This window comes from Babylonia areolata, chromosome 28 (genome assembly GCF_041734735.1).
Source record: "Babylonia areolata isolate BAREFJ2019XMU chromosome 28, ASM4173473v1, whole genome shotgun sequence".
Classification (NCBI taxonomy): Eukaryota; Metazoa; Mollusca; class Gastropoda; order Neogastropoda; family Buccinidae; genus Babylonia; species Babylonia areolata.
This window is the reverse complement of record NC_134903.1, coordinates 1,887,828-1,913,547: the sequence shown is the minus strand read 5'-3', so window position 1 is coordinate 1,913,547 and position 25,720 is coordinate 1,887,828. Positions and strand designations below refer to the sequence as shown.

The 25,720-nt window shown below is 44.3% G+C and overlaps 1 protein-coding gene across 1 annotated transcript; it reads right to left on the bottom strand.

The window, feature by feature from the left end:
* Positions 1–90: 90 nt before the first annotated feature.
* On the bottom strand, positions 91–24,970 carry LOC143301867 (trypsin-like). Its single transcript, XM_076616285.1, has 7 exons — positions 24,753–24,970; positions 22,070–22,253; positions 15,793–15,859; positions 12,377–12,548; positions 5,087–5,226; positions 3,059–3,147; positions 91–437 (listed from the first exon to the last, which is right to left on the bottom strand). Exons 1-7 carry the CDS (start codon positions 24,802–24,804, stop codon positions 365–367), a joined length of 777 nt encoding a protein of 258 aa, XP_076472400.1. The 5' UTR covers positions 24,805–24,970; the 3' UTR covers positions 91–364.
* Positions 24,971–25,720: the final 750 nt, after the last annotated feature.

Below are 25,720 nucleotides of genomic sequence, written 5' to 3'. Positions count from 1 at the left end.
TTTATTTGTTAGTTAGTTAGAGAGTAAGTTAGTTATAATACGCAAACGTTTTGTAACGTGGTTTGCAATTCTTTATCTTTTAAAAGAATATATTTATTTGTTTATTTATATATTTATCTATCTATTTATTCATTTATCCATCCATTTCCTGACAGGGCAAAAGCATTGTTTTCCAGTTGAAGGAAACCAGGGTGGTGGTGTTGCTGGTGCTGATGAACGACGGACTGACGGGTACAGCTCACAGACATTGATGATGAGGACAGGTACAGCTCACAGACATTGATGATGAGGACAGGTACAGCTCACAGACGGAGATGTAGAGACTCGTAAAGACTGTGTGGTGGATGTGGGTCAGGGTGCGGACTTAATCCTCGCCTTCGGCAGCCTCCTCGATCCAGTCCATGTATGACGACAAGCGAGTGAAGTAGGATGGAACGCTACAGACCAAAATCAACAATAGTTCATCGCTCAAACCTTCAGACTGCATGACAAAATCAACAATAGTTATCGCTCAAACCTTCAGACTGCAAGACAAGATCAACAATAGTTATCGCTCAAACCTTCAGACTGCAAGACAAGATCAACAATAGTTATCGCTCAAATCTTCAGACTGCATGACAAAATCAACAATAGTTATCGCTCAAACCTTCAGACTGCAAGACAAGATCAACAATAGTTATCGCTCAAACCTTCAGACTGCAAGACAAGATCAACAATAGTTATCGCTCAATAATGAATCATCGCTCAAACATTCAGATTGCAAGACAAGGTCAACAATGATTCGTCGCTCAAACATTCAGATTGCAAAACAAGATCAACAATGATTCGTCGCTAAAACATTCAGACTGCAAGTCAAGATCAACAATGATTAGTTGCTCAAACATTCAGATTGCAAAACAAGATCAACAATGGTTCATCGCTCAAACATTCAGACTGCGATGCAAAGCCAACAATAAGCCATCACACAATCAAGCTGCAAGACAAAATCTACAACGGTCACTAACGGAAAGGATTCTGAACAGAAAGACTATTGGTCACTAACGGAAAGGATTCTGAACAGAAAGACTATTGGTCACTAACGGAAAGCATTCTGAACAGAAAGACTATTGGTCACTAACGGAAAGGATTCTGAACAGAAAGACTATTGGTCACTAACGGAAAGGATTCTGCACAGAAAGACTATTGGTCACTAACGGAAAGGATTCTGAACAGAAAGACTATTGGTCACTAACGGAAAGGATTCTGAACAGAAAGACTATTGGTCACTAACGGAAAGGATTCTGCACAGAAAGACTATTGGTCACTAACAGAAAGCATTCTGCACAGAAAGACTATTGGTCACTAACGGAAAGCATTCTGCACAGAAAGACTATTGGTCACTAACGGAAAGGATTCTGAACAAAAAGACTATTGGTCACTAACGGAAAGGATTCTGCACAGAAAGACTATTGGTCACTAACGGAAAGCATTCTGCACAGAAAGACTATTGGTCACTAACGGAAAGGATTCTGAACAAAAAGACAATTGGTCACTAACGGAAAGGATTCTGCACAGAAAGACTATTGGTCACTAACGGAAAGCATTCTGCACAGAAAGACTATTGGTCACTAACGGAAAGGATTCTGTACAGAATGACTATTGGTCACTAACGGAAAGCATTCTGCACAGAAAGACTATTGGTCACTAACAGAAAGCATTCTGCACAGAAAGACTGGCAGTGACTGACAGAAAGGATTATGCACAGAAAGACTGGCAGTGACTAACAGAAAGGATTCTGCACAGAAAGACTGGCAGTGACTGACAGAAAGGATTATGCACAGAAAGACTGGCAGTGACTAACAGAAAGGATTATGCACAGAAAGATTGGCAGTGACAGACAGAAAGGATTCTGCACAGAAAGACTATCAGTGACTAACAGAAAGGATTCTGCACAGAAAGACTGGCAGTGACTGACATAAAGGATTCTGCACAGAAAGACTGACAGTGACTGACATAAAGGATTCTGCACAGAAAGACTGGCAGTGACTGACAGAAAGGATTCTGCACAGAAAGACTATCAGTGACTAACAGAAAGGATTCTGCACAGAAAGACTGGCAGTGACTGACATAAAGGATTCTGCACAGAAAGACTGGCAGTGACTGACATAAAGGATTCTGCACAGAAAGATTGGCAGTGACAGACAGAAAGGATTATGCACAGAAAGATTGGCAGTGACTGACATAAAGGATTCTCTAAAGAAAGACTATCGGTGACTAACAGAAAGGATTCTGCACAAAGACTGATGGTGTTGTGGTGATTTTCTTTGTGCTTGCTGCTATTTCCTTGTCATGATATCCCATGAAATGGTGAACATATGGTCTGACCACAATGTTTTGTGATAATAACGGTAGTGATAATAATAACATTAATGATAACAATAATGATAATGATGATTATTATGATGACAACAACAATAATAACAATACCACCACCACCACCACTACTACCAATACTACTACTACTACTTATTATTATTATTATTATTGTTGTTGTTGTTGTTGTTATTCCTCTTTGGACTTCACTAACTTTGCCCAGCAAAGTTAACAAATCTACTTAAAACAAACAAACAAAAAACCCTCCACACAATTGTAACACGGATATAGCAACTATTGTTCTTCAAATTCTTGCGACACTGGTGTGTCATTTCACTGGGTATCAACAGTTAGGGGGTTACACTCATTTAGAATGTTTGGCAGAGTAGGGGTTACACTCATTTGGAGTGTTTGGCAGAGTAGGGGTTACACTCATTTGGAATGTTTGGCAGAGTAGGGGTTACATTCATTTGGAGTGTTTGGCAGTGTAGGGGTTACACTCATTTGGAATGTTTGGCAGAGTAGGCGTTACACTCATTTGGAGTGTTTGGCAGAGTAGGGGTTACACTCATTTGGAGTGTTTGGCAGAGTAGGGGTTACACTCATTTGGAATGTTTGGCAGAGTAGGCGTTACACTCATTTGGAGTGTTTCGCAGTGTAGGGGTTACACTCATTTGGAGTGTTTGGCAGAGTACTGACTCATTACCTTTTGTCAAACCAGCATTGATTGAAGACCCATGATCCCAGGCCCACCACTGTCTTGTCACCCAAGATAGCGGGACTGCCTCTGTCATCCTGTAACATGGATAGTCAGAGGTCATACATAGGACTGCCTGTAGAGCCCTGCAGTATGGACGGTCCGTGGTCATACACAGGACTGCCTGCGTCCCCCTGCAACATGGATAGTCATACGACTGCCTGCAGAGCCCCGCAGTATGGGTGGTCAGTGGTCATACACAGGACTGCCTGCATCTCCTTGCAACATGGATAGTCATAGGACTTGCTGCAGAGCCCTGCAGTATGGATAGTCAGCAGCCATACACAGGACTGCCTCTGTCTCCCTGCAACATGGATAGTCACAGGACTTGCTGTAGAGCCCTGCAGTATGGATAGCCAGCAGCCATACACAGGACTGCCTCTGTCTCCCTGCAACATGGATAGTCACAGGACTTGCTGTAGAGCCCTGCAGTATGGATAGTCAGCAGCCATACACAGGACTGCCTCTGTCTCCCTGCAACATGGATAGTAAAAAAAGTCACACATGTAACTGCCTGTATAGCCCTTTGGTTAGGGAGTGATCTTGCATATGACTGTCTGCATAGCCATGCGGTATGGATAGTCAGCAGCCATACACAGGGCTGCCTCCGTCTCCTTGCAACATGGATAGTCAAAGGTCACACCCAGGGCCACCTGCACAGCCCTGCAGTATGGATAGTCAGAGGTCATACACATGATTATCTCCATCTCTCTGCAACATGGATAGTAAAGGGTCATAAAACACACTGCTGCTGCGGCTTCTCCCTCTTGTGACTGGGTCAGTACACATCACATTTTAGCGTCATTCACACATTAAGTCGTGTAATAATAATAATAATGATGATGATAATGATAATAATAATGATAACAATGATTATCTATATAGCATTAAATCTTGTGCAGACAAATCAAAGTGCTTTCACACCAGTCAGTCAAATCCATGCGTAACCCAAAACTGGGGAAAAACTGAAAACAAGGAAGAGGCAGGAGAAGGAGGCTGTGTGGGAGGAGGTGGGTTTTAAGGAAGTACACATACAAACACGTACGCATGTGTGAAGCACGCACGCACACACGCAAACACACACACACACACACAAACAAACAAACATCGAACAAAGAGAGAGTGGATAATTTGACATGCACAACATTGTTACATCAACCAGGCAAGACGTGATCAAAATCATGCACTATGTTCGTCAAACATTTATCCAGTTGAAACAAAAAGTGCTCAACTAGCATGGACCACTCACAAAAAATATTTATTCATGTGAAACATGTCAAACAAAAAGTGTTCAGATAGCACAGATCACTTTAAAAACAACAACAGCAAACAAAATAAACCCTTATCCACGTGAAAGATGTGAAAAATATACAGTGCTGAGATAACACAGATCACTCACAATAAACCCTTATTCATGTGGAAGATGTGAAAAACAAACAGTGCTGAGATAACACAGATCACTCACAATAAACCCTTATCCATGTGAAATATGTGAAAAACAAACAGTGCTGAGATAACACAGATCACTCACAATAAACCCTTATTCATGTGGAAGATGTCAAAAAAGAAAAAGTGCTCACTCACGCACACAAAACGCCCCAACCTATCCATGTGAAAGATGTGAAAAACAAAACAGCACAGATCACACACACACACACACACACACACACACACACACACACACACACACGACAGAAAAAAGAAACCTTTATTTATGTGAAAGATGTGAAAAACAAAGTGTTCAGATAGCACGAATCACTCACAAAAAACAAACCCTTATTCATGTGAAAGATGTCTAAAACAAAACGTGCCCAAAGAGAGAGCACAGATAGCTCACAAAAAAACAACAACTTATTTATGTGAAAGATATTAAAAACAAAATGTACAGATAGCACAGATCAGTCACAAAAACCAAACCCTTATTCATGTGAAAGATGTCAAAAAACAGAAAGTACTCAGAGAGCACAGATCACTCACAAAACAAACTGCCTCATAGTTGCTCGAGCTCAACAGACACATCTGTGTGTCAGCGTCGTAATCCACAGAGTAAGCGATGCAAACACCGTCGGGCTGGATCATCAGCGCCACTTCCACTGGCTGTCCATGGCCGAGCCTCGCTGTCACAAACAACACCGGTGTGATAGCGCACAATGCCCCCCCCCCCCCCCTTCCCCCCCCCGCCCCCCCACCTCCCACCACGACCCTCCAAGTTAACCCCATGAAGTCATCCTGGTGAAGGCCTGAAATGACTGCAGTGGGTAGTTAGCCTGAAATGACTGCAGTGGACAGTTAGCCTGAAATGACTGCAGTGGGCAGTTAGCCACACTGGTCTCAAAAGCGGTGGATAGCCCATGCCTTCTTTGAGCCCCTTTGCTAACTGAAGCCAGTGGAAGTGCTGAATCAGCCATTATGCTACTCATGAAAGTACAGTGCGAAGCAGTTACTTCATATACTTATGCAGCCAGTCGCTCAGTTGGCTACGGTGACTGCTTAACGGCAAGCTTTCGCTTGCTCGTGGCGTTAGTTAAGCTGACATTCCTGTGTGTGCCTCCACAGCATATTTGCGCTACGTGTCATTGCACTGTTTTCCTGTTGTAACTTTGGTTAATAAACCATTGGCAGATATCGATCAAGACACAACATTTGGTATGTCATGGGAGCATACATAACGCGACTTATATCGAAGATACAAGGTTAGAGTTCAGCAACTACCACCAGTTTGCAGACGACTTCTCAACGGACTGACAGCCGGGTACAAGTGTCAGTATTGCGTCCAGTTGGCTCAAGCTTTCCTAGCCAAAGAGCTATCCATCTATTTTTAGATTAGTGCGTTAGCCTGCAAAAGGTTTAACCCTGGTCCTGAAATGACTGTAGTGGGCAGTCAGCCTGCAAGAGGTTCAACTCTGGTCCTGAAATGACTGTAGTGGGCAGTCAGCCTGCAAGAGGTTCAACCCTGGTCCTGAAATGACTGTAGTGGGCAGTCACTGCAAAAGGTTCAACTCTGGTCCTGAAATGACTGTAGCGGGCAGTCAGCCTGCAAGAGGTTCAACCCTGGTCCTGAAATGACTGTAGCGGGCAGTCACTGCAAGAGGTTCAACTCTGGTCCTGAAATGACTGTAGCGGGCAGTCACTGCAAAAGGTTCAACTCTGGTCCTGAAATGACTGTAGCGGGCAGTCACTGCAAAAGGTTCAACTCTGGTCCTGAAATGACTGTAGCGGGCAGTCAGCCTGCAAAAGGTTCAACTCTGGTCCTGAAATGACTGTAGCGGGCAGTCAGCCTGCAAGAGGTTCAACTCTGGTCCTGAAATGACTGTAGCGGGCAGTCAGCCTGCAAGAGGTTCAACTCTGGTCCTGAAATGACTGTAGCGGGCAGTCAGCCTGCAAGAGGTTCAACCCTGGTCCTGAAATGACTGTAGCGGGCAGTCACTGCAAGAGGTTCAACTCTGGTCCTGAAATGACTGTAGCGGGCAGTCAGCCCGTGAGAAGTTCAACCCTTGTGCTTCTTACCAGCCTCCATGGCGAAGTGGTTAGCGTCGCGTACTGACGGTTGGGAGGACGCGGGTTCAAATCCCAGCGGAGGTTGGTTTTTCGGCCCATGGCCGGCTCCTACCCAGAGTTGAGTGTGCTGTGGGCTTAAATGGGGAGACTGGGACCACACAGTCGAGTGTCATCCACTTCAAGGATGCGTCTTTGGGTGTGTTGCTCAAATTACTTGACCAACACTGCAAGTGCCTGTATCTCTCGGGCCTGGTTAACGCCGGGATATCATTATGACAAGAAGCGTAGAGTACAGCCTTGTCACGCAGTCCCAAACCAAAATGGACCTCCATGGCAACATCGTCATCGTCATCCTCCTCCTCCATCATCATCAATATAGACAAAACAGTGTCAGAGTCTGTGGCCTTTCATGCCCTGCTCTCATGGTGACCTCAGTTTCAATACCCTTCCACTTCTGTGCTTGGGATGAGTCCTGTCAATGTCTTCAGTGTCGGCAGATTCATGGGGGGGGGGGGGGGGGGGGGGGGGGGGGGGGGGGGGGGGGGGGGGCGGGGCTCTTGTTGGAGGGACGTGGTGGCGGTCTCCACTCTGGAAGGGACGCTCACTCAGTCTGGCTCCGCAACTAAACCATTATTGTCGTTAGTAGGGGGCTTAGTAGGTGGTGTCCTAAGTACGTTAAATCAGAACAGGCACCACTGAACACCACCGAAGTGACTCAGCAGCAGTGCAGGGTCTCCTGTGGTGTGTGGCCTCCTGGCGACCTAACATCGATGGTTCCCTGCGGACTGCCGACGCTGGAACTGTGACGGACGAACCCGGGTGTGGCCGTGTATGGGGGAATCTAAATGAGCGGCGTGGGAGTAATGCCACTGAAACGGTGCAGATGAGGGGGCAGAAAAACAACAACAACAACAACAAAAAACAAACAAACAAAAAATAAAACCCTTGTGCTTCTACTTCTTCGTTCGTGATCCAACGTTCACTCGTATGTACACGAGTGGGCGTTTACGTGTATGACCGTTTTTACCCCGCCATTTAGGCAGCTATACTCCGTTTTCGGGGGTGTGCATGCTGGGTATCTTCTTGTTTCCATAACCCACCGAACGCTGACAATGGATTACATGATCTTCAACGTGCATGTTTGATCTTTTGTTTGCGAATACACACGAAGGGGGTTCAGGCACAAGCAGGTCTGCACATATGCTGACATGTGCAGCATCGGAAAATTCTCCACTCTTTACCCACCTGGCGCCATTACCGAGATTCGAACCTGGGACACTCAGATTGAAAGTCAAACGCTTTAACCACTCGGCTATTGTGCCCGTCATTCATCCTGGCACAGGCCTTAAATGACTGCTGTGGCCAGTTAACCCGTAAATGGTTCAACCCTTGTGCTGAAATCTTCCACAACTCAAAAATTAGGTTTTTGTCTGGTCCAATAGAATGCACAGGTTAGTACCATTGTTAGTGAGGAGAAAACAGGATGGGGGCAGCCCCCAGCACTCCTCCGTCATGGTCCGGGAAGCAGTTCATGAAGTCAGTGAGGGCTGCTGTCTTTTCCATGTTTGGTTGTATGTTCGCTTGCGTGTTTGTTGTTTTGTTGTTGTTGTTGTTTTTGTGTGTGTGTGTGTGTTTTTGTTTGTTTTGTTTTCTGCTTTTTTGTAATCGAAACGAAACGTAATTAACTTGACCAGGGCAATGTATTTTTCAAGTATTCCCTATTTTTCTTCCTCATATAAACACTTCTTCATTTTCTTTTTGTTCTTCACCGTCTTCTTCTTGGGCAAGCAAATGCACATGCTTTTTATTATTTTTTTATTATTATTTTTTTTTATATATTTTTTTTAACCAATTTCAGTTTCAGTTTCAGTAGCTCAAGGAGGCGTCACTGCGTTCGGACAAAACCATATACGCTACACCACATCTGCCAAGCAGATGCCTGACCAGCAGCGTAACCCAACGCGCTTAGTCAGGCCTTGAGAAAAAAACAAAAACAAAACACAAAAAACCCAAAAAAAACCAAAAAAACCGGGGGAATAAATAATAGATAAGCTTGCATAAATAAATAAATAAATAATTATAATATAGAAAAAGGTAGTAGTTATAATATTAGTAATACTAATAAAATGATAATAATAAAACATAAATAAATAAATAAGACAACAATGGTGATAAATAAGCGAATAAATGTAAAATATGAAGACACACATTCACACATACACCCACACATGCATAACAGAAATGCACCAAACATGCAGTTTCACATATATGAAAGCACAGTCAAATGCATATAAACGTACATGAGCTCCAACACACACACACACACACACACATACACACACACACACACACACACACACACACACGCATTACCGTGCACCTCCTCTAGCCCCCTCCTCCACACACTCATTTCAAGTCTAAGTATCGCAGCTTCCACGGCACACACACACACACACACACACACACACACACACACACACACACAAACACACACTCACAGAGATGAACACTTACTTGTACAAGCACATATGAAAGCACAGTCAAATACATATAAACGTACATGAGCTCCAACACACACACACACATTACCTTGCACCTCCTCTACCCCCTCCTCCACACACTCATTTCTAGTCTACGTATCGCAGCTTCCACGGCACACACACACACACACACAAACACACACTCACAGAGATGAACACTTACTTGTACAAGCACACACACATACGCCCATATCTCCCACCTCCAACCCCACACACGTACATACAAAGATATATATATATATATATATATATATATATATATATATATATATATATATATATATATATATATATATACGTTCCAATATCCTGTTGCTCCCACAGTGTAGGCATGCATACACTCACATACCTCATCCTCTACCCCACCTCCCCCCGCACTCCCACCTCCCCTCACACACACACACACACACACACACACACACACACACACACACACACACACACACACACACACACACACACACACGTACACATATCTCATTTTAACCAAGTCGTGACAGAGTATATGCCATTTCCAAACTCACAAGAGAATGCCACCCGAGCTAAGACTGTTTATCAGACACACAACCCCCCCCCCCCCCCGCCGCAACACACACACATACGCCTACACACGCACAGACACACACACACACACACACACACACACACACACACACACACACACACACACACACACACACACACACACTTGCAGACAAACTAATCGAAAGAGGTGTTGCGATGATGACGATGGAATATTGAGCCCTGGTCACCATGATTGTGAAAGATGTCAAGGACCGAGGAACCATGTCTCTTATTTATACTGGATGCATTGCCTGAATGCACTAAAAGCTGCAGGATAAACTCTAAACGAATACCACCTTATTATCATCATGCTACTCCTCTTCCTTCATTCCTTTGAAAGACTGTGAAATTTTCAAAAACCCCGAAAACCTCAACCATCTATTCAACACAGCCATTTCACCCACTCTAGGAAGACATTGTCGGGAATGGCCAGAGGCCTTTCAGATTAAAAAACTCACATGTTCATACTGCCCGGGACATGCAGGTGTTAAGGGAAATGAGCGAGCTGACAGACTTGCTGGTAACGCAACACCAACGAGCGGCCTACATCTAGGACAATCGGAAATCCTCAGAAAAGTCAAAGAATATCAAAAAGAACAGGTACAAGGCCATCACACCATCGATCGCCTCAAAGAAATAAAAGCAGAGAGAGGGAGTGGCCGAAAGTCTAACATGAAAGGTAGAGCACGATGCTTTGCTAATCAAACAAATATCGGCATCATTTCCAAACCAACATTGCGCAAACTTCTTCAAAACGGAACAGAGTCTCTGTGGGCTTTTCCAAATACAATAGACTGAGCAACACACTAGACGCCACGTTCTTGGCATCAGAGATCTTTTCCCATCCCTCTTGCGGCCAATCAGTGGCAGCCTCTGTGCGTGTGTGTATGTGTGTGTGTTTGTGTGCATGTGTGGGTCTGTATTTTTGAGTGCGTTTGTGCATGCGCGAGAGTGTAAGTGTACACAGGTGTCAGTAGAGTTCTGTGCACGTGCGTGCGTGCGTGCGTGCGTGCGTGTGTGTGTGTGTGTGTGTGTGTGTGTGTGTGTGTGTGTGTGTGTGTGTGTGTGAGAGAGGGGGACGTGGGGGTGCGGGGGGAGGTGGGGTAGAGGATGAGGTATGTGAGTGTATGCATGCCTACACTGTGGGAGCAACAGGATATTGGAACGTATGTATATATATATATATATATATATATATATATATATATATATATATATATATATATATATATCTTTGTACATATGTGTGTGGAGATATGGGCATATGTGTGTGCGCTTGTACAAGTAAGTGTTCATCTGTGTGTGTGTGTGTGTGTGTGTGTGTGTGTGTGTGTGTGTGTGTGTGTGCCGTGGAAGCTGTGTTACGTAGACCAGAAATGAGTGTGTGGAGGAGGGGGGTAGAGGAGGTGCAGGGTAATGTGTGTGGTGTGTGTGTGTGTGTGTTGGAGCTCATGTACGTTTATATGTATTTGACTGCTTTCATATCTGTGAAACTGCATGTTCGGTGCATATCTGTTATGCATGTGTGGGTGTATATGTGAATGTGTGTCTTCATGTTTTACATCTATTTGCTTTTTTTAATTTTTTTTTAATTTTTACATTATAGTTATTATTTATTATTTATTTATTTATTTATTTGTGTAAGCTTATCAATCATTTATTCACCTTTTTTCCCCCTCAAGGCCTGACTAAGCGCGATGGGTTACGCTGCTGGTCAGGCATCTGCTTGGCAGATGTGGTTTAGCGTATATGGATTTGTCCGAACGCAGTGACGCCTCCTTGAGCTACTGAAACTGAAACTATCATCATTGTTATTATTATTATCATCATTATCATCATCATCACCATCATCATCAGTATCATCATCCTGAGTAGTAGTAATAACACTAGAAGCAGGAACATTAGTCGTAGCACAAGCATTATCATCATCACCAGCAACAGTAGCAGCAGCAACAGTAGCAGCAGCAGCAGCAGCAGCAGCAGCAGCAGCAGCACCAGTAGCAGCAGCAACAGTAGCAGCAGCAACAGCAGCAGCAACAGCAGCAGCAGCAACAGTAGCAGCAGCAACAGCAGCAGCAGCAACAGCAACAGCAACAGCAGCAGCAGTATTAATGGTGCCAGTGACAACGAGAGGGATACAGTCCGCATAGAAAGCGAGAGAATCTGAGCACACTGGTTCGAATCACACCGGCAGTCGCCAGTACCAGTAGCAGCAGCAACAGTAGCAGCAGCAACAGCAGCAGCAACAGCAGCAGCAGCAACAGTAGCAGCAGCAACAGCAGCAGCAGCAACAGCAACAGCAACAGCAGCAGCAACAGCAGCAGCAGCAACAGTAGCAGCAGCAACAGCAGCAGCAGCAACAGCAACAGCAACAGCAGCAGCAGTATTAATGGTGCCAGTGACAACGAGAGGGATACAGTCCGCATAGAAAGCGAGAGAATCTGAGCACACTGGTTCGAATCACACCGGCAGTCGCCAGTATTTTCTCGCCCTCCACTAGACCTTAAGTAGTGGTCTGGACGCTAGTCATTCGGATGAGATGATAAACCGAAGTCTTGTGTGCAGCATGCATTCAGTGCACGTAAAAGAACCAACGGCAACAAAAGTGTTGTCCCTGGCAAAATCATGTAGCAAAATTCACTTCGATACAAATACAAATACATACCGGCATTACGGCCAATGGCGAAGACATAGTCCTGGAGCAGGTCGTCATCGTCAATGTCATCGTCAGGGAGAATGGCCATCTGACAGAAGTGGGACATATCAAAGGGCTCAGCCAGCTTCAGTAGAGCCACGTCGTTGAACGGCAAGAAACGCACCTCAGTATAGTTTGGGTGCTGGGGATGGGAGACAGAAAAAATAATAAAAAAATAAAATAATAGAGGGGATGGAGAAATAATCAAGAAACAAACAACAACAACAAAAACGACACAAACAAACAACAACAACAAAACAGCACCAACTGCAACAGTTTCAGTTGAGGTGTCAAAGCATGCATACTGATCCATATACGCTACAACACATCTGCTTTAAAAAAACAACAACAACAACAAAAAACCAACAACATATATGTACACACATAATTATATATAAATATATATATATTTTTTTGTTTTGAGTCAATGCCTGATCTTCGCATAGATCCAACGCACTGATCGTGCCTTGAGACCCTGTTCCATGTTTGTGTGAAACGTTAACATAAAAAGAAAAAAAAGAAGAAATAAAATCATATTAAAAAAACCCCACCTTAACGAGAGAGGCAAGGCCTTCAAGACTAACTTGTGGTATGCACTTAGAATTATGAAAAAAACGATGAGAGAAAAAAAAAGTCATGCACAATCATCATGGGTAATATGGTTAAAAGATACACTGATGTGACCTTTACCTTTGACACAGAATTTTACACAGCATTGGTATACCATGTTGTATGAAAATCGGAAAAAACCAAACTTCTATGACTTTCACATTTTTCCTAGGGGGTCATGTTGTGACCTTGATCTTTGACTTTTGTTTCTTTTCATGGTTTCGCTTTCACCACAAGTAATCTTTTTTACCAAGTCTGCCGAAGATTACATAGCAGACCTCTCTCGCAGAAATATTTCCTATTGATATCGTATGCCAGGTTGTGACCTTGACCTTTAACCTTTGATTTTGAATTTCTCTAGGGATCATACTGTACCCATAACCAGTCAGAAGACCAAGGTTGATTAAAATTGGGGCACACCACGGTCTTTATCTTATTTTTATTTTGCCGTAGTCCTCTGATCCTGATTACCACACCAATATAAAGGGGTGACTTTAAAGGTCTCATTCATTTCTACCACCCTGTCAAGTTCGTTTCCTGTGCTAGTTTATCACACACACACACACACACACACATATATATATATAAAGGTGTGTGTGTGTGTGTGTGTGTGTGTGTGTGTGTGTGTGTGTGTGTGTGTGTGTGTGTGTGTGTGTGTGTGTGTGTGTGTGTGTGTGTGTAGCCAAGCGCTAGGCTGGCTTCACTGACTGTTTACCACAACACCAACAGTAGACACCGTTTTCGCAACTGACTTGCCGGTCTACAACGACTCGCGCACAATGTGTGACGCCATTCCCGGTTTGAATGCAAATCCCCTTTTAGACAAAGGCTCCAATCATTTATTAAATCAAGTGTCTGTATCATTCACTGTAATATTATATTTGTTGTGCTTACACACACATTTTAATCAGCTAGAAGCTTACTTGATTTCAGTTGCATGTTCGTCAGTCTAAAGATTTCAACTGACGCTAAGCTTACGTCATTTTGTCTCGCCACACATCACTCTATTACCAGCATCACTGTACACAATTGGGTGAGCTGACATATGTGTTTCTGACGCTGGGTATTTAATTGATATCTTTTTTGTCAGATCAGTAAACTGCAAGTATTATATACTGACAGAATCGTCGCAATTCCATCTTTAAATCTATTTCATTTATGTTTGCCTACGTTAACTGTTTTAACGCAGTTTGTAAGTTTCAGCGACGAGCTCGCTAAAACTGACCCTTTTCAGGTGACTTAAATTAAGATTATAAATTCATCTTAGATAATCAACATTTCATTTTATACTCATCAGAAAGTAGGCGTTGAGCTCTTTCTTTTGCGACCTATCCGACGTAAATCGGTTCAGGAATAATTTAGAAATATATTATTGAACACCTTGTAAGAAACACACTTCTTATCAGAATTAGCTTGATTTGAGCCGATCTGTTTCGCAGCACACGCGATTGTCTTTGCAGTCTGCTTAACTTGTATAATGATACAGAGTGGGTGATCAGTGGTCACTTTTCTACCTGGTCAGTCATCATATATATATATATTTGTGTGTGTGTGTGTGTGTGTGTGTGTGTGTGTGTGTGTGTGTGTGTATGATTGCGTGCGTGCGTGCGTGTGTGTGTGTGTGTGTGTGTGTGTGCAGAGAGAGAGACAGAGACAGAGAGACAGAGATACAGAGATACAGAGAGACAGAGAGAGAGAGAGAGAGAGAGAGAGAGAGAGAGAGAGAGAGAGAGAGAGAGACGTATGTAACATATATACGTACACCCATACTTCCCATTATAATCATAATAATATTGATGATAATGATAATAATGATAATCATTTCGCACTGAATCTTGTGCAGAGACAAACCAAAGCACTTTCACACCAGTCATTCACACGCATGCATAACTCTCAAACTGGAGAAACTGAAGACAAGAAAGAGGCAGGGAAGGGAGGCTATTTTGGGAAGAGGTGGGTTTTAAGGCCAGACTTGAAAGAGCTGAGTGCGGAGACTTGACGAAGCGAAAGAGTAAGTTCATTCCAAATGCAAGGTCCAGAGACAGAGAAAGAACGGCGACCGACAGTGGAGTGTTTGAATCTGGGTATGCGTAAACAGAGTGGATCCGAAGCTGATCGTAGAGAACGAGATGGAGTGTAGAGGTGAAGTCAGCCACAGAGATAGGAAGGAGCAGATTTGTACACACATTTATAACATAGAGTACTGATCTTGTACTTTATTCTGTGTGAGACAGGGAGCCAATGGAGATGCTGCAAAAGAGGAGTGATGTGCTCAGATCTTTTCATTCTGAGGACGAGTCGGGCAGCATAGTTTTGTATGCGCTGACGGGACAGAATGGATGAAGCAGGCAATCCAGACAACAGATAGTTACAGTAGTCAATACGAGAGAGAATGAGAGAAAGGACAAGTCTGTATGTTGCGTCGGTGGACAGATATTTCTGAAGGGGACTGATGCGCTGCAATTGACAGCAGCAGGATTGACGTGCCTGACTGATATTTGTTTGCGTTGACAGTGTGTTGTCAAGGACAACGCCGAGGTTCCTGACTGAGCTGGAAAGGGGGATGGATGTACTGTCACGTTTGACTGTGTCACTGTGATGGAAGATAGTTTTTGTTTAGTTCCAATGATCATTGCTTCAGTTTTGTTAGCGTTCAATTGTAACTTATTTCATCTAGTTTTGAATGCAATGGAGAAAACATTGATCATACAGCTCTCACTTTGCTGTTGCATACGTACACACGTACATAAACAAACAGTGTAGACAGACACACTCACCAGGATGATTTTCTCAATAGCGCTGCGTTGATAACCGCCACACCGTGCAGTGAGATTTCGGGTAAAACTGAAATTGACCACAAAGAAACATAGTTTTGCAACTTCCGCATTTCAGCAATATACATGATACAAATAAAGAAACATAGTTTTGCAACTTCCGCATTTCAGCAATATACATGATACAAATAAAGAAACATAGTTTTGCAACTTCCGTATTTCAGCAATATACATGATACAAATAAAGAAACATAGTTTTGCAACTTCCGTATTTCAGCAATATACATGATACAAATAAAGAAACATAGTTTTGCAACTTCCGTATTTCAGCAATATACATGATACAAATAAAGAAACATAGTTTTGCAACTTCCGTATTTCAGCAATATACATGTTACAAATAAAGAAACATAGTTTTACAACTTCCGTATTTCAGCAATATACATGATACAAATAAAGAAACATAGTTTTACAACTTCCGTATTTCAGCAATATACATGATACAAATAAAGAAACATAGTTTTGCAACTTCCGTATTTCAGCAATATACATGATACAAAGAAACCAATGTTGATTAAGACAGTGTTTGATAATCTTGCATGTTCTTCATCACTGTCATCACCTTACTCATCAACATCAGAACGTTCTGTTTGAAGCAGTTCCAGAACTTTCAACGCTGTAAAACGTTGGCTTTGTCGCCTGATTTGTCTGTTTTGTAGCTGGGAAGAAACTGGGTCAGACGCCATTGTTGACATGCACTGCTCGCGTGTACAGGTCACCTGGAAAAGTACTCTGCTGCTCGGGAACCCAGTGACATACTCTGCATTTATTGGTTGCAGTGGAAAGTGGAAAGGTCAATTAAGTTTTTGTTAGCTTATAACGCCTTTATGGAAATTAGGGGCAACTCCAAAGAATCAGAAATTTTTAAGGCTTCAAAAAGGATATGGACACAACAACAACAAAACAAGATAAAATGAGTGTCTGCGGTGTGTGACGCAGAAAACGGAGGAACAGGGGTACCTAATGTTCAGGCTTTTAGGCAAGCACTGGAGTGATGGCTGTATTAAGAAAGATAAGGAACATTAAGGAAATACAGATGCAATGGTTTCAACTCAAACTCTGTGATAGAATTTTAGTGTTGATTAATATTTCTAAAATGGACGATACTGAAAACGATAGATGTAATTCTTGTGACACTGAAAAAGATGTTGTGCAACAATATTTGTGGTTTTGCCAAGTTATACGATTGTTCTGGCTTCAGCTCGAAAATAAGATGAAAGACAAAAAAATATGTGGAAATTGTGAAAGTTGTTCTTCAGCCTCGAGCTTATCGTATCTGGTACTGATGAAAAAACGAAACGAGGCAGCTCTCTTTTTTCGTAGACAGATGCAGAATAAGGTCAAACCAGTTTTACACGCATGTATTACTGAACTATATGAAAAAAGTACACAATAGAAAAACAGATATATGTAAAGGAAATGCATTATCACGATTTTTTGCCAACACTCAGCTTATAACATAGATTGACATAAGCTTATAGTTGTGCCAGCAGCAAAGTGAGAGCTGCATTATCAATGGTTTCTCCATTGCAATAGGAAATCATTTACAGCTTAGTCTTTTGTGAAGGACTATGACTCTTAATCTAGGAGGCAAAGTTGCACTGGCTGTTAGTGCTGCAGCCTAAGGCCCTAGTTGGCCTTTGGGAATCATTCCCAACGCCGACTATCCTTAAACCCTCTTGGCCGAGAAAGTGGGGATGTAACTTGGGCAAGACACTCTCCACTATAATCAAATATTCTAGCCCATATAGTCGGGACATCAGTTACCTCCTCTGCTGTTCTTTTTATATTTTTGAAAAGCTATTGAGAAGTCGTAGATAATCATATGGCATTGTACCTGTAGTTGAACTGCCAATATGTACCTTTAGTTAAGAACTGAGGTGTCATGTTCTACACGTTATTCTACGTTTGTTTAGTGTTGTTTGTTTGTTGAAATACCCTTGCAGAGCGTAGTCAAACGGTACATGCAATGCATTGCTCACTGTGTCGTAAATTGACATTCTGTTACATTAGTGTGACAGCACCTCCTGGGAAGGCGTGATTGGGAAGCATGGGGTTGGCAACTGTAACAGCAATGGTCAGCTACTTCTACAGATATGTGTTGAGCACGACCTTCTTATCACAAACACCGTCTTCTGCCTCCCTACCCGTAACAGGACGTCATGGATGCATCCTCGCTCTGGGCATTGGCATCTCATCGACTTTGTCATCGTCAGGAAGAGGGACAGGCTGGACGTACGAGTTATGAGGGCCATGTGCGGCGCCGAGTGCTAGACAGACCACCGCCTTATCGTCTCCAAACACAACCTCCGCATCCAGCCCAAGAGACGGCCTCAGGGCATGAAAGCACCCAAACGCCTGAATGTCAACAAGCTGGAGCTAGGCAACATCAAGCAGAGCTTTGCTGACACCCTGGAGGAACGCCTTGAGTCCACCGTGCTGGACAACCAGAATGTGGAGGCAGCATGGGGCGCACTGCATGAGACGGTGTACAACACTGCCATGGAGTGCCTGGGGCCTTCTGCCAGGAAGCACAAAGACTGGTTTGATGAGAACTGCACTGAGATCAAGCAGCTACTGGAAGACAAACGCCAAGCCTACAGAGCTCACATTGAAGATCCCAAGTCACAGTCAAAGAAAGACATACTGAAAAGCGCACGCAGCACCATCCAGCTGAAGCTGCGACAGTGCAGGATTCCCGGTTGAGCAACAAAGCTGATGAGATCCAGGGCTTTTCAGACAGGAACGACATGAAGAACTTCTATAACGGCCTGAAAGAAGTCTACGGTCCCACCACCTCCGGATCTGCTCCACTCCTCAGTGCTGATGGTTCTACCCTAATCACTGACAAGGACGGGATCCTTGAGAGATGGGTTGAACACTTTGACAGCATACTGAACCGCCCTTCCACCATCAATGAGGAAGCCTTTGACCGACTCCCCCAGTTGCCAGTCAGTGAGTCGTTGGATGCCATTCCAACTTTGGAGGAGACCCAGAAAGCTATCTGTCTTCTATCCAATGGCAAATCCCCCGGCTCAGACTCCATTCCAGCTGAGGTCTACAAAGAAGGTGGTATGGCGCTGACTGAGAAGCTTCATCAGCTGTTCCAGCTCATCTGGCAGCATGAGGCAGTTCCACAGGACTTCAAAGACGCTTCCATCATACACCTGTACAAGCGCAAAGGAAATCGTCAGGCCTGTGACAACCATCGTGGAATATCCCTGCTGTCCGTTGCAGGCAAGACTCTGGCCAGAGTGCTACTCAACCGTCTCATAGCGCACCTCGAGCAAGGTCTCCTACCAGAGAGCCAGTGTGGCTTCCGGAAAGAACGCGGGACTATCGACATGGTGTTTGCTGACAGGCAGCTCCAGGAGGTGTCAGGAACAGAACGCCGACCTTTACTCCACCTATGTCGATCTGACCAAGGCCTTCGATACTGTTAGCAGAGATGGCATTTGGAGAATCATGGCGAAGTACGGATGTCCCAGAAAGTTCATCACCATCATACGGCAACTACACGATGGGATGCTGGCCCGAGTCCAAGACAACGGAGAGACTTCAGAACCATTCCCTGTCTCCAACGGAGTCAAGCAAGGGTGTGTTCTTGCCCCCACCCTGTTCAGTCTCATGTTTTCAGCCATGCTGACAGATGCCTTCAGAGGCACTGACGAAGGCATTGGCATCAGGTACAGCACAGATTGCTCATTCTTCAACCTCAGGAGGCTTCAAGCAAAAACCAAGGTGAGGACAGACACCGTCAACGACTTCCTGTTTGCTGATGACTGCGCTCTCAACGCTGCCTCCGAAGCTGACATGCAACACAGCGTCGACAAATTCTCTGCTGCCTGTGACAACCTTGGCCTCACAATCAGCACAAAGAAGACTGAGGTGATGCACCAGCCAGCTCCAGGAAAGCCTTACGTTGAACCAAACATCTTCATCAACGGGCAACGACTGAATGCGATGGACAAGTTCACATACCTGGGCAGTACACTCTCTCGCACAGTTGTCATCGACGACGAGGTGAATACCAGACTCGCCAAAGCCAGCGCTGCCTTCGGCAGACTCCATAAGAACGTTTGGAACAGGAGAGGCATCACCCTGGAGACGAAGCTCAAAGTATACAAGGCCATAGTTCTCACCACACTGCTCTATGGATGTGAATCATGGACGGTCTACAAACGCCACGCCAAAAAGCTGAACAACTTCCACACCACCAGCCTCAGAAAACTCGGCATAAAGTGACATGAGAAGATCCCTGACACAGAGGTGCTCACTCGTGCAAACTTGCCCAGCATCTACACCATCTTGATGCAGGCCCAGCTGCGCTGGGCAGGCCATGCAGTTCACATGCCAGACCACCGGCTCCCCAAGAAACTGCTGTACCGCAAACTCCAACATGGCAAGCGCTCCCATGGACGCCAAAAGAAGCGCTTCAAAGACACTCTGAAAGCTTCTCTGAAGGCCTTCAACATCAGCCACGACACATGGGAGCTGAATGCAATGGACAGACCAAAGTGGCGTTCAGCTGTCCACAAAGGCGCCAAATCCTTTGAGGCCAACAGAATTGCTGCAGCAGAGCAACACAGACAGGGCAGGAAAAGCAGTGCCAGCAAGTACCCGACAGCCGCCACCATCCCCTGTCCACACTGCGTCAGAACCTTCCGGGCGCGGATTGGCCTGACCAATCATCTGCACACCCACAGAGCCCAACCCAACCACCCCCAGGATGACTAGATGGTCCTAGTCGATCCCGACGGACGAACCACACACATATATAGAGGAAATGTGATGGTGTTCAAGACAAAATATAGCCTGTATTAGAAAATAATAAAATGATAATTGACATAAATAAAACAGAAAGGTGGATGAACAAATGAATATAAATCAATAAATCAATCAATAGATGAAACAAAAGGAGACATGGTGCTCAGGGGTTCAACACATGGAGGAGGCCTGCCGAGACAGCACGAAGCAGCAGACAGGCAGCAGTGGGCATCATTGGTGACGACATCATGTGTCACAGTGGGCATCATTGGTGACGACATCATGTGTCACAGTGGGCATCATTGGTGACGACATCATGTGTCACAGTGGGCATCATTGGTGACATCATGTGTCACAGTGGGCATCACTGGTGACCTCATGTGTCACAGTGGACATCACTGGTGACGACCTCATGTGTCACAGTGGGCATCACTGGTGATGACCTCATGTGTCACAGTGGGCATCATTGGTGACCACCTCATGTGTCACAGTGGGCAACACTGGTGACGACCTCACGTGTCACACTGGGTATCATTGGTGACGACCTCATGTGTCACAGTGGAGATCATTGGTGACGACCTCATGTGTCACAGTGGGCATCATTGGTGACGACCTCATGTGTCACAGTGGGCATCATTAGTGACCTCATGTGTCACAGTGGGCATCATTAGTGACGACCTCATGTGTCACAGTGGGCATCACTGGTGACCTCATGTGTCACAGTGGAGATCATTGGTGACGACCTCATGTGTCACAGTGGGCATCACTGGTGACCTCATGTGTCACACTGGGTATCATTGGTGACGACATCATGTGTCACAGTGGGCATCACTGGTGACCTCATGTGTCACAGTGGGCATCATTGGTGACCTCATGTGTCACAGTGGGCATCATTGGTGACGACCTCATGTGTCACAGTGGGCATGAATGGTGACCTCATGTGTCACAGTGGGCATCATTGGTGACGACCTCGTGTGTCACTGTGGTCATCATTGGTGACGACCTCATGTGTCACAGTGGGCATCATTGGTGACCTCGTGTGTCACAGTGGGCATCATTGGTGACCTCATGTGTCACAGTGGGCATCATTGGTGACGACCTCATGTGTCACTGGGCACGAAGCAATGTACTTTATTTTTTCTTTGCACATTCAACATTAGCTCTGTTTTCTAATTTTATCTTTGTATATTTGCAGATCCACGTTTTTTTAAAAACAAATTTCTATTGTTGCATTTGGAGTTTTTATTTTGGAACTAATATTTCTTAATTGACGTGTTAAATTAGAATATATATATCTATGGTTATTTTAAAAATGTGATGCATTTAGTACAGAAACTGCTATTCAAGAAGAACAACAACAACGACAACAACAAGAACAACAACAAGACGAAGAAGAAGAAGAAGGAGAAGAAGAAGAACAACAACAGCTAGAACGAGAGGTAGAGCAGCGTACACATTGTCATAGCAGTGAGCCACTGTGATGACGGTGCTTTCGTCATAGAGGACGCCATGACAATGGTGGTTGGGGCCATAAAACACCTCCACATAGAACGGGTAAAAGAGGAATTCCATGATGGAATACCCTCCCAGGAACCTGTCCTCCTCCTTCTCCATACTGGCTGGGGCTGTGCTGACGTCTGCACACACACACACACACACACACGCACACACACAAATACACACACACAACACACACACATCCACACACACACGTGGAGACGTAAAGCAGACGTGTACAAGGACAGAAAGACACCTCTCTCTCTCTCTGTCTCTGTCTCTATATCTGTGCCCCCGTTTCACCCTCTCTCTCTGTCTCTCTTACTCTCTCTCTGTACACACACACACACACACACACACACACATACATACATACGTATATATATGTTTATACACACGCAGAAGATCAAATACGCACGTTAAAGATCCCGTAATCCTTGTCAACGTTAGGTGGGTTATGGAAACAAGAACATACCCACCATGCACACCCCCGAAAACGGAGTATGGTTGCCTACATGGCAGGGTAAAAACGGTCATACACGTAAAAGCCCACTCGTGTACATTAGAGTGAACGTGGGAGTTGCAGCCCACGAAGGAAGAAGGAAGAAAGAAGAAGAAGAAGTATACTGAGCACGGTGGTCAGCATTGACAGCCAAACAGCACTGACTCCGGTAAAGTGTCGTGTACAGCAGACTTTACTTGGATCTCCGAAGAGATGCTATCCACCACTGGTTGACGAAATTAAGGATACACTGATAGTGAAGATCTCCAAAGAGATGCTATCCACCACTGGTTGACGAAATTAAGGATACACTGATAGTGAAGATCTCCAAAGAGATGCTATCCACCACTGGTTGACGAAATTAAGGATATACTGATAGTGAAGATCTCCAAAGAGATCCTATCCACCACTGGTTGACGAAATTAAGGATATACAAATAGTGAAGATCTCCGAAGAGATGCTATCCACCACTGGCTGACGAAATTAAGGATATACTGACAGTGAAGGAAAACAAGCGCAGATAACAACCAAACAACCCTTCCGATATTCAAATAACATGGCAACGATATATATTGTATAAAAAAAAAGGGAAATGTGAAATTGATGACCGACATCCTTCACAGACTGCAGTTGGGGGCCATTTGAATTCTCTCTGAGGGAGAGAACCAGTTATATGCCTGATATGACTGCATTTATGTACCCTGTGGAGTCCTCAGACATCCCGACATTGGCAGTGAACTAGCATCCCCTGTGGCAAAATGTTCAAGTCTAGTGTTCTCAATCAAACCCAGAAAAGTCATAATCCAATGACTTCAAAAAAGCAGTCCATGATGGATTTATATGTCTATACTTTGGAACTCCATATAAATACTGAATTATTCAAATGACTTTGAACTCTTTCTTCCAAAGCAGCCGGGATTCAGAGCAAACCACTTATGTCACACTGAGTTAAGAATCCAGTCGACCAATGGCTTACCTAATATAAAACAATAGTTAAATCCTTGGACTTATAACTGTAGAGTTTGCAAAGACCTTTCACTCCTTTTAAAAAAAATCATGGTGTTTCTTTGAATTCCTATCATCATTTCTCTGAAGAAGATTTTGAGCAATGAATGGAAGGTCTTTGACTGGGATGGCAGACTCCCGTTAGGGACCGTATTCAAGAGTCCATCGTGTCCACGGGTAAATGTGTACCTGCGGGTAATCTGCCTGAGGCAAGGCAAACTTGTAAGCAGTATCCGGTATTCAGGAACACGAGAGCCTACCCACGGGTCAAAAAACCCATAGGCAATTTACCATTACTATCTGCCAAAGGTGACTGCCCACGAAGCAGAGGTAAATATGACGGATCCTTTTGTGTTTTTGTTGAGGGAAAACAGGCGTGCTTTGCGGATAGCACGTGTTTTGCGAACTCTCTGACTGCTCTGAACTGTGGTGCTGTGCGAAGTAAAAGAACATGCACAGAAGGGAATCACCGGGATTTTTAATCATTGACGATGGTTTAGCTGCCTGAGTGCACAGTGCATGTCTTGAATATGAAGATAATTTAACCTTCATGTTAAACTATACCCATGGGTCTGTACCATGTCGAAGATAACTTGCCCTGAGGTAAAATGACTGTTGTCTTGAATACGGCCCTAGGTGGGCACAATTTCTGTCTCTGTTTCCAGGAGGCGCTAAAGCCTGTGGACCAACCCATTCATTCAACACATCTGCTTTTCTTTCTTTTTCTCTTTTTCCTGTTTATTGTTAAAGGAAGTTGGTCCCCTCCCTGTTTATTGTTAAAGGAAGTTGGTCCCCTCCCTGTTTATTGTTAAAGGAAACTGGTGCCTGACCCACGATAAACCCCAAAGTGCTGGTCGGGCCTTACATCAATTCAATATTTTATTGTCTGCTTCAATCAATTAAAACAGAAAAAAAAAGATTTCGGCTCATTCAACTGCTCTGTATCTCTCTTTCTGTATCTCACTGTCTTTGTCTCTGTCTCTCTGTCCGTCTGTCTGTATCTCTCTCTCCCCCTCTCTTTGTAACACACACCCACACACACACACACACACACACACACACATATATATATATATATATATATATATATATATATATATATATATATATATGCTAGCCCTGTCCTACTCACCACAGACCCACACAGAGAGGAGGACAGCAGCAGAAAACCACAGCGATCTCATGGCGGAAGAGCGGTGAACTGAACGAATTACTGTCAATGGACAAAACGATCCCAAAACTTTGGAGGAGGAGACGCCTCGTAGCTGGCTGTTCTCGTTCAAGCAACGAAGATACACACCCGGCTGTAGAAGTCCAAGTCACTCAGCACTGCTGCTACTGCCAGCTCAGTGAAGAAGAGACGTTGCTGGAGAAGGATGCTGGCGCAGGTTATATGCTGAGCAGAGTCGTGCTGAAGCCAGGACCTTCGTCACGATGGCGTGGGCTATCTGCTCTGGCCGATCACTGTCCCCACGCGATGGAGCAAGCACGTGGTCTCCGTGTTGATAGAATCCCCCACGCTTGGGCCGTGATGGTCGTGATGATGGGCTGACAGATTGAAGGGCTGGCGTACTGACGCCGCTGGGAGAATAATAAAACAACAACAACAACAACCAGCAAAAAACAATGGACCATAGAGTACCTGGGACACACTTGGGTAGCAGTGTGTGTGTGTGCGTGTGTGTGTGTGTGCGTGTGTGTGTGTGTGTGTGTGTGTGTGCGCGCGCGTGTGCACGCGCACAGAATTTCCTATATTTTGTTTTCTATTATTTTGACGACTATGACAGATGACGGGGGTGATGACGATGTTGCCATGGGGCCCGTTTAGGTTTGGGTTCACCTGACAAGACTGTTTCTTTTTCACATCATTATCCTCTCCTGGAGTCCACCAGACTGAGAGATACACACATCTGCAGTGTTGGTCAGGAATTTGAGCCACACTCCCAAAGACTCCATGAAGTGGATGACCCTGCACTGTATGGTTCCTTCTTCCCATCCAATGATAATAATAATGATGATAATGATAATGATAATAATGATGATAATGATAAGTAGTTGTAGTATTTATATGGCGCTGAATCTTATACAGAGACAAATCAA

What these genes read in the sequence shown, in the direction of transcription:
- LOC143301867 (XM_076616285.1), bottom strand. Translation starts at nt 24,804, where the DNA reads ATGAGATCGCTGTGGTTTTCTGCTGCTGTCCTCCTCTCTGTGTGGGTC. An exon ending in CTATTGAGAAAATCATCCTG is followed by an intron (nt 12,549 to 15,792) that starts GTGAGTGTGTCT and finishes TCCCATCCCCAG; the next exon opens with CACCCAAACTATACTGAGGT. An exon ending in ACTATGAGGCAGTTTGTTTT is followed by an intron (nt 3,148 to 5,086) that starts GTGAGTGATCTG and finishes TCCATGTTACAG; the next exon opens with GATGACAGAGGCAGTCCCGC.